The sequence below is a fragment of the Chiloscyllium plagiosum genome, chromosome 9 (genome assembly GCF_004010195.1).
Source record: "Chiloscyllium plagiosum isolate BGI_BamShark_2017 chromosome 9, ASM401019v2, whole genome shotgun sequence".
Lineage (NCBI taxonomy): Eukaryota > Metazoa > Chordata > Chondrichthyes > Orectolobiformes > Hemiscylliidae > Chiloscyllium > Chiloscyllium plagiosum.
The window spans coordinates 13,776,264-13,786,908 of NC_057718.1; the positions used below are offsets into that span (position 1 = coordinate 13,776,264).

Genomic DNA, 10,645 nt, shown 5'->3' on the forward strand with positions numbered 1-10,645 from the left:
GAGTTTTGAAGAACAAGAAATGATCTCATTGAAATTTATAAGATATTTAAAGGGATGGATGAGATTTTGCAAGTAGGATTTGTACATTGGTTGGGGCGTTGTATTGATATGTACAATTTAAAAGGAAGGCAGATGCCATTTAGGAACCAAGGTGAGAATTTTTATTTTACTGCAGGTTGTGAATCTATTGAATTATCTATCCCAGAGGGCTGTGCAAGTTCAGTCTTTGAGTGTATTTAAAGCATAAATTGATAGATTTCTAATTATCAATGGCATAAAAGACTATGAGAATAGTGTGGGTAAAATGCATGGAAGTTTTGATTGGCTGTGATCATATCAAATAGGGGAGCAGACAAGATGGGCTGAATGGACTACTTCCAGACTCTAAATTTCTAAAAGAGGTGAGAAATTTCCATGAAGGGACGTTAAATCCAGGAGCCAGTAACACAATCAGTTCTTTACTAGATTGACAAGTTTATTCTGATATAAAGTTCTACAGCTGTTGATTGCCTTATTAAATCTTCAGGGTTGAGCGAGGGGGAAGCTTTCACAGCCGACTGGTGATTGATCTCCCAGTTGTTTAGCATTTTAATGTTGAGGTCTACAGCAACAAAAGTTGGGTGTAGGATATTTGTATTCCTGCTCAAGGTAAATTTCAATCCTTTGTGTTGAATCCTAAATATTTGAGGGGCTGAATGGCCCACTCTTGCTCCTTATTCACGTGTTCATCTCTGTCGAACTGCCTGATATGACTATCAAAATACTGCTGGAATTCCGGTAAACAAGTAGAAAAGGCTGGAAGTATCCAATAAGTCTGACAGCGTCCACGGAGAGAGAAATAGTTAACCTTTCTTCAGAACTGAAAGTACAAAGAGATACTAAGAGGCTTTCAGCAAGTGAAAGACTGGGTTGGGGTGTCTGAGCGCAAACAGAACAGGAAGGAAGTTTTGAATAGATTGAAAAATGGGCCTGGTTAACTGACAAGATTTCATGGGACAAAAAGTGAGTGGTAAAGACTGTATAGAACCAAAAGTAGTCCATTCAGCCCATCTTGTCTGCTCCCCTATTTGATATGATCACAGCCAATCAAAACTTCCATGCGTTTTACCCACACTATTCTCATAGTCTTTTATGCCATTGATAATTAGAAATCTATCAATTTATGCTTTAAATACACTCAAAGACTGAACTTTGCCCAGAGTGGTATGAATAGTGAACAGCTGTGGATGAAACCACAATAAAAATAAATGGGGTAACACAGAATTTAAAGTCTAAAATCATTAAACTCTGTTAAGTCTAGAAGCCTCTAAAATACCTAATCAAAAGAGGTGTTCTTCCTTAGGTTTGCATTGACGTTCACTGGAATTGTGCAGAAGGCCGTGGAATGAGTCCAAGTGGGAAGAAGGTGGAGAATTAAAATACAAACAACCAGAAGCTCCGGGTAGTGTCACCACGTTTAGCTGAGATTTCTTGTGGCTTTTAATTTTAATTCTCCGCCTTGCTGTCACACGCACATCACCATCCTTGGCCAGCTGCACTCTTCCATTGAAGTTCAACCCAAACTCCAGGAACACCCCAGCTGACAATTTGTTATTTTATAGCCTTCTGCACTTAACATTAAGTTCAACATTGTCAGACTGTAAACTCTATTCCCACCATGTTATTTTGCTTTGAGGCAGCTATTCATTATTCTGCTGTTTAGACCCACTCTGTCTTTGTCATGATCTCTCCCATACGCCATAAGTCATCAATCTTCCCTTTTGTTCTTCCTTCCTCCTCTCTCCTTTCACTTACTTATACCATATTAATATTTCTATCTCCATTCAGTTCTGAAGGTAGATGCCTGACCTGAAAAGTTAACTCTGTTTTTCTCTCCATGGAAGCTGCCAGACCTGCTGAGTACTTTCCTTGCTGCAATCAGCTAACACCACACAAACCCATAATCTGCTTGTTCTGTCTGGCTAAACACCACATTGATAGTGCTGTTGCCACAGCTAAGTTATTGTGAAGGTCAAGAACCAGATGACACCAATTTAAGGTACATGGCTAAAGAACTAAAGCTGACATGGTTAAAACCTTTTTTGCAGTGTATGGTTAGGATTGAGAATGCTTTTTCTGAGGATGTGGCAAAAGTGATTTAATCATTGTGTACAAAACAGAATTGGATCATTATTTTCTGGGAGAAGGCAGACAAGCCACACTAGCTGAGATGGGCCGAATAGTCTTTTCTGTGATGTTATAATTTTGAATTGAACTATTTAAAGCCAAATTCCTCTTCAGATGCCCAAGGTGCAATGTCAACCTCAATTTAGCAGGTATTTACCTGTTCTATGGTACCAGTGAGGAGCAAAAGGCTGACAGTAATTAATCATTAACAAAAGCTGCACAGCGCCATAAAAAGAGTTGAGGTTGAAACAGAACCAAGAACCATGCTCAAGTAGCAACATAGACCCAGTTCTGTGTGCTATGAATGTAGGACTGGGGATAAGTGATTGGTCAGACAATGAAGGATTGGTCAGTCAATGTGCTCAACTATAATTTCTTGATACAGTTATATTAGGACAATAGACAATAGGTGCAGGAGTAGACCATTCAGCCCTTCGAGCCTGCACCCCCATTCAATATAATCATGGCTGATCATTCCTAATCAGTATCCTGTTCCTGCCTTATCTCCATAACCCTTGATTCCACTATCTTTGAGAGCTCTATCCAACTCCTTCTTAAATGAATCCAGAGTGTGGGCCTCCACTGCCCCCTGGGGCAGAGCATTCCACACAGCCACCACTCTCTGGGTGAAGAAGTTTCTCCTGAGCTCTGTCCTAAATGGTCTACCCCGTATTTTTAAGCTGTGTCCTCTGGTTCTGCACTCACCCATCAGCGGAAACATGTTTCCTGCTTCCAGAGTGTCCAATCCTTTTATAATCTTTTATGTCTCAATCAGATCCCCTCTCAATCTTCGAAACTGAAGGGTATATAAGCCCAGTCGCTTCAGTCTTTCAGTGTAAGGTAATCCTGCCATTCCAGGAATTGACCTCGTGAACCTACGCTGCACTCCTTCAATAGCCAGAATGTCTTTTCTCAAATTTGGAGACCAGAACTGCACACAGTACTCCAGGTGTGGTCTCACCAGGGCCCTGTACAGCTGCAGAAGCACCTCTTTGCTTCTATACTCAATCCCTCTTGTTATGAAGGCCAGCATGCTATTAGCCTTCTTCACTACCTGCTGTACAACTGAACTCATTGAATATCCTGCAAATTTCTGTTTTCGTTCACCTGTTGGACCGTTTGCTACCTGACAATTGGAGATGTAAATACCAAGAGCTATAAATCTAAACCAAATTTCTTTTGCAATAAATCACTTATAATTTCTTATTAGATTAGATTACTTACAGTATGGAAACAGGCCCTTCGGCCCAACAAGTCCACACCGCCCCGCCAAAGCACAACCCACCCATAACCCTACATTTACCCGTTACCTAACACTATGGGCAATTTAGCATGGCCAATTAACCTGACCTGCACATCTTTTGGACTGTGGGAGGAAACCGGAGCACCCGGAGGAAACCCACGCAGACACGGGGAGAACGTGCAAACTCCACACAGTCAGTCGCCTGAGGCGGGAACTGAACCCGGGTCTCTGGCGCTGTGAGGCAGCAGTACTAACCACTGTGCCACCGTGCCGCCCATTCATTACTGTTTAGTTCCAATTTATGCATTTGACGACATGAAACACTATTTTGCACCCTGATTCTCTAACTTCCTGTTTTTATTTATGACAGTCCACTGCAGTTCAGAAACCTCGAAAATGGCGTCACCATTCAAGAACATTTAACACCGGCAAACTGCCATGGATCTTTCTCGCAACTTCTATAGTGACCGTAGTTGTTGTGATGGGGGCACTGAAACTTACAACAGTAAAGAAATGAAATAAATTGCCAAATATTTATGTAATAACCTGCACAATTGCCAGTATCTTTATTGTTTCGATGGAGCACAATTCACGGCCACATTAGGTTGAACAATGAAAGCTATTTCAGAACTGATGCAGTGCTGCACACCTGAACATGCAGTACTTGCAGTGTTTAATTGTTAATTTGTATTTAAGAAATTCTTTATTTGCTCTGGGTAAACTTTTTGACTGGAGTAGGTAAGGGCAGCAATCTAGCACTAAATTGCAGGCAGCAGTGATCTGGAGTTAAAGATCTGAGAAAAGAATCTTCAATTAACAAACCAGGTTCACTCAGCTTTAGGGCGCAGAACAGCAGAGACATTTGAGATACTGGAACTCGTTCTATTTGACAGTATTGTGAAAATTAATGATTTGGAGATGCCGGTGTTGAACTGGGGTGTACAAAGTTAAAAATCACACAACACCAGGTTATAGTCCAACAGGTTTAATTGGAAGCACACTAGCTTTCGGAGCGACGCTCCTTCATCAAGTAATAGTGGAGGACTCGATCGTAACAGAATTTATAGCAAAAATTTGCAGTGTGATATAACTGAAATTATACATTGAAAAATTGATTGTCTGTTAAGCCTTTTATCTGTTAGAATACAGTGATAGTTTCACTTCTTTCATGTATAAATCACAAAACCTTTTTTTTAAAGTTGCATTCTCGGGTTAGCTGTTAACAATGGTGATAGCTAGACAATGTGTTGAAGTTGTTAGCCCCCTGTGTTCTCTGTCTATGACCTGATGTTTAGATTGATTCTAATCTAAAAAGTGAGATAACAGAGTTTTACATAAATTCATGCAGTTTTTGAGCTCAGAGTTCTACATGAATGTATGAAGTTTTTGAGCAAAGTGCAATGTAACTCTGCAAGTACAAATTCACCCCACAAAATATGTGTGCGCTTGTGGGTCTTTGTCTGTCTGTGTGTGTGTCTATCTGGGGTGGGGGTTGTGAGTGTGAGAAAGTGTGTGTGTGTGAGTGCAGAGTGTCTTAAGTCTTTGAGGGAGTGTGTGTGGGTGTCTGTGTGTACCTGTGTCCGTGTATGTGAGAATGTGTGTGTAGTGCATTGGTGATCACCTGTAATGTGACATGAACCCAAGGTCCCGGTTGAAGCCCTCCCTATGGGTATGAGCCTCTGCTCAGCCACTTTCCTCTGCTGCCTGTCCCGAAGTCCACCTTGGAGGATGGTCACCCGAAGGTCCGAGGCTAAATGTCCTGGACCACTGAAGTGTTCCCCAACTGGGAGGGAACCCTCCTGTCTGTTGATTGTTGTGCGGTGCCCATTCATCCGTTGTCGTAGCCTTTGCTCGGTTTCCACACACACTTTCTCACACTCACAAGCCCCCACCCCAGACAGACACACACACACACACAGACAGACAGACAAAGACCCACATGCACACATCTATTTTGCGTTGTGAATTTGTACTTGCAGAGTTACATTGCACTTTGCTCAAAAACTTCATACATTCATGTAGAACTCTGAGCTCAAAAACTGTATGAATTTATGTAAAACTTTGTTATCTCACTTTTTAGATTAGAATCAATCTAAACATCAGGTCATAGACAGAGAACACAGGGGGCTAACACCTTCAACATATTGTCTAGCTATCACCATTGTTAACAGCTAACCCGAGAATGCAACTTTTTAAAAAAAGGTTTTGTGATTTACACATGAAAGTGAAACTATCACTGCATTCTAACAGATGAAAGGCTTAACAGACAATCAATTTTTCAATGTATAATTTCAGTTACATCACACTGCAAATTTTTGCTATAAATTCTGTTACGATCGAGCCTTCCACTATCACCTGATGAAGAAGCATCGCTCTGAAAGCTAGTGTGCTTCCAATTAAACCTGTTGGACTATAACCTGGTGTTGTGATTTTTAACTGTGAAAATTAATAGTAGATTAATGCAACGCTAGGACGTTTATAACAGTGTTGGAATGACGGTATCACCCGCAGGTTCAAAAAGTGGTCCTCTTGATTAATTTACAATAAGTTCTTCCAAATCCCGATGACAGCTTCGCCCTGCTCTTCCGTTCGCCTGACGCTTGGTGTCGCTGCGAATCGAAATCGCGCCCTCTCCTGTGGTTTCTGTTTCCATCATCACCATTCCTGATGTGGCGCCCCCGCGCGGTGTGCAGGTTTCGGTTTTTACCACCACCACCCACCATGTCACTGACATCGCCTGCCTTGGCGCCCCCGAGCGGTGCGGAGGTTTGAGCTGCCGTCACCGCCACCGCCACTGCCGCCAGTTTTCTGAACGAGTTCCTCCTGTTATGCCGCCCCCGGGCGGTGCGGAGGGTCGAGGAACGGCTTCCACCTTTTTATTTTGTCCGCCGACCATGGGGGCGAGCGGAGATCGGATGCGGTAGAGGAGTTGGCGCGCCGTTGCTGGTGGACCGGCGGTTGGCGGCGGAGACGGCGTCCTCTCCTCTCGTCGCCCGGCGGAGGAGGAGAGGAAAAACGCAAGGAAGCGGCGGGAGAGTAAAGGGGAAGCCCAGCCTGCGCCGGCCGCCGGCTCGGGGAAAGAATGGCCAACGAGTTAGTGATCCTCAACGTGTACGACATGGTGAGTGGGGGAGGAGGAGGAGGAGGAGGGGGGATTGGCGACTCTTTCTTTAACCCTCAGTGTGCTCGGAATTTCACTCCGACACTAACCTCAGCTTGTGTTTGTGTGCGCGTTGTGCATTGGACAATAAATGTATATGCATTTTGTTTAAACTGTCCCAATGTGTGTGTTGTATTGCTGCAAATATAACATCAATAAATATAGGACCCCCAAAAGTGAGGCAGATCTAAAAGAAAATTACTTGAAGACTCACGCCAGCTCCTATATTTGTTCATACAAACGGCACACTTCTGTGTGTCAACAGTTATACATCCAAACACACGTATACATAATAACTGTAGCTTGCAATTTAAGGGCTCTACTCTGCCTTAACTGAAGTAAATCCACTTCAGTTATTATCTCGTTTCAGATTTTGTTTGATCTGTCATTTAAAAGTTAAATTCCCATCATCGAACAGTTTGTCCTGACAACTGCTTCGCTATTGTGTAATGACTTGTTCGAATAAAGGCATCTCCTCGCCTTCCTTTTCAACAAGATGTGGTTTGTGGTTAAAATAATTGTGGAAATCCCGTCTGAAGTGGAAACTTTGAGTCTAAAAACCTCGTCCAAAGCGTGTTTTCCATTAAAAGTTAAAATGTTTCTTTTAAATTATTAGTGACACTATATTCATTTCTTTCATTTGTCAACAATCTCACCATTTTGTGTTTGAGATCATCGTAGTTTTTGTTGAATAAATTGAATCCTGAAGTTTGAAGCACACCCTTTGTGAATTTTATCAAACTTAGCTCAAATAATCTATTTTTCTTTCTAGTCCTATGGGAGTCTAATGTATTTAGAGTTGCATAATAACACTATCATATCCATCTTGTTAATATTTAAAACTCAAAGTGGAAAGATCCACAAAAGACTGAAGACTCCATCCCTAGTGACTCCTGAATCAGGGAGCTTCAATTATTTTACAATGGTTGAATCAATTGGATCAGTTTGGTGTTATGACAAGATGTAGGTTTAACTGAATTAATTTGTCTCTTGTCTTGTCAACCTCCACCCCTGAAAGGTTTTACCATTTCAATATAGGGGAATGACTACCAGTGTTCAGTCTTCATTTGGGAATAATATAGTCGCTACCCAGTGAGCAGAGGAACTAATCTTCCCCAAAGACTAACATCAGTTTTAACGGTCAATATAGATTGAATTATAGGTATTATTGTATCATTTATGTTTAGTGAGATTGTTCATTACGAAAGGGAAAGTGTCAGGGGTGTGACTTAGAAGAATTTAGTCACCTAATTTGCCTTTTAATAATTCCCGTGTGAGAAGCTAGTATCAGACAAGAGGAATGTATGTTCAAGTTCCCATTGTGGTCGAGTTAGGGGTAAGAACTTGTAATTGCTAATGTTTTGAGCCACTATAGAATGGATTTGCATGCTCTGCCAACCACAGATAGTATATTTTCTCTTCTGTACTCCAATAGTAGAAAAGCTTTTATGCCCTTTTACACTATCACTTGTGTGTCTCAAATTGCTTTGCAGAAAATGAAGGACTTTTTAAAAAATGTGTAGTCACAGTTGTAATGCATGAAATGTGGCAGCCATGTTGTGTGCAACAAGTTCCCACAAAAACCAATGCGACGAGGAACAGATAACCTGCTTTGTGATGTTGAGTGAGGGGTAAATACTGGCAGGACACCAGGGATAACTGCCCCTGTGCTTCACAGACGTGCAATGAGTTCTTTCATAGCCACCCAAGGAAGCAGATTGAGTGTCAATTTAACATCTCACCTGAGATGTTAAGCCTGAAGAGAACTTGAATCAGAAACCTTGTGACTCAAGTGAGAGTGTTACCAACTGAACCACAACTGATGCCACAAAGGAATTCAGTTGGTACACCAGTTGAATATTTTGCATCTTGGACCAGTGAAGGCTAATGTATCATTTGTATTACATAATTAACTTTGTAATGGGAGCACAAAATAAATAAAGTGGCATTCTTCCTTCTTCACAAGATGGTTTACTCTTTGCCTACGAGTATAGCATAACTGGACACAAACAAAGTTGGTAGTGTTTGTTGGTGATCACAGGCAGACCCAGCAATAAACTAATATGAAATTCACAGCCAAAATGGTGAGTTTGTATTGTGATTGGGGAAGATGAAGATACAGAAGATCAAAGACATGGCATTTCAGTAAATTTAAAGTTCTTAGTTTAATAAACAAGTATTAGTTTTGGCTAACTTCAGAATCCATCTTACCTTTGCTTACTTGGGCAGCTGTAAGATTTCAAATAGCATTTATCCCAGTCCATTGTACAGATATATTGGGATAACATTTAACTCCATGGTTACAGAATTCAAAGCAGATTTATGTAGTCGTATATTATTAAACAGGTTGTGCAACAAAATTAAAACTGAAACTTTTTTTTAACAAGTTTAATGGTACGTATTTTTGCTGCACATGATTCTGCAAATCAAAATGATCATTTTATACCTGAGTACTAACTATGCATTATCAATTTTTTGTTTTTGTGTTGGAGTCACTTATTTACTCTGTTAGAAAATTGTTTAACGACAGAACTATGTTTTGAATGTAGAGAAGAGCCATCTTTAATCATCAAATATTGTACACTCAAAATTAGCTGCATAATTCCATGTCGTTAACATTTGGATAACGTGCATTCAGGTGGTGCAGACCTCTTGTTCCACTGTGTACCACCTGTGGTTTAATTTGACTGAATTCTGAGCACAGCCAGTTGTATCATATTTCAGTGATTGTGCAATGTGATTATAATACAGGTTACATGAGTGAAACTCTACAGGTTTTTACTTAAAGTACCTTGGTTAGATCCTGATCCTGCAGTATTTACATCAGAGGTCAGTTTTTAAAATTCAGACTAGTTATGATAATTTTGCATTTTTTCTGAGCTTGATGATGGCCTGTACCCCATGTGGCTGTGGATTAGAAGGCTGCATGTTTGATTCTTTTGTGTGTTGAGTTAATTTGTCTTACAGGCATGACATAAGTAATTAAAATAGGATTCCTAGTCTTCTTCCTTGTTAAATGGAAACAGATCCTTCAGCCCAACTCGTCCATGCCATCCAGGATTCCTAAAATGATCTCAGCCCATTTGCCTGCATTTAGCCCATATGCAAACCTTTCCTATCCATGTACCTATCCAAATGTCTTTTAAATGTAATTGTACTTGCCTGTACCACTTCCTCTGGCAGCTCGTTCCATATAGGCATTACCCTCCGTGAAAATGTTGCCCCTTGGGTCCCTTTTAAATCTTTCCCTTCTCAACCTTAAACCTTTGCTGTCTAGTTTTGGGGAAAAGACCTTGGCTATTCACCTTTTCTATGCCCCATATGATTTGATAAACCTATATAAAGTCACTCCTCAGCCTCCTATACTGCAGGGGAAAAAGTCTCAGCCTTTCCTCATAGCTCAAACTCTCTCGTCTTGGTAACATCTTTGTAAAATTTTTTTGTACCCTTTACAGTTTAAGAACATCCTTTCTATAGAAAGGCGACCAGAATTGTACACAGTAGTCTAAATGTAGCTTTTACCAGTTTCTCGTAAAGCTGTAACTCATCTCCGCATACCTTGACACCGTCCTGTCCCCCTTAGTCCAAGAACTCCCCACCTACGTTCGGGACACCACCCATGCCCTCCACCTGCTCCATGATTTTCGCTTCCCCGGTCCCCAGCGCTTTATTTTCACCATGGACATACAGTCCCTGTACACCTCCATCCCCCATCACGAAGGACTCAAAGCCCTCCGCTTCTTTCTTTCCCGCCGTACCGACCAGTACCCTTCCACTGACACCCTCCTTCGACTGACTGAACTGGTCCTCACCCTGAACAACTTCTCTTTCCAATCCTCCCAATTCCTCCAAACGAAAGGAGTAGCCATGGGCACCCACATGGGCCCCAGCTATGCCTGCCTCTTCGTAAGATATGTGGATCAGTCCATCTTTCGCAACTACACTGGCCCCACCCCCCACCTTTTCATCCGCTACATCGATGACTGTATCGGCGCCGCCTCGTGCTCCCACAAGGAGGTGGAACAGTTCATCCACTTCACCAACACCTTCCACCCCGACCTCAAATTCACCTAGAC

General features: G+C 41.6%; 1 protein-coding gene across 1 annotated transcript in view; it reads left to right on the top strand.

Annotated features, from left to right (window-relative positions):
* Positions 1–5,811: 5,811 nt before the first annotated feature.
* LOC122552634 (deubiquitinase DESI2) overlaps positions 5,812–10,645 on the top strand; it is a 57,854-nt gene continuing 53,020 nt past the window's right edge. Inside the window, exon 1 of the mRNA XM_043695417.1 lies at positions 5,812–6,530. Within this exon, the coding sequence (XP_043551352.1) occupies positions 6,492–6,530 (39 nt within the window). The 5' untranslated portion in view covers positions 5,812–6,491. The remainder of the gene's footprint in view (positions 6,531–10,645) is intronic.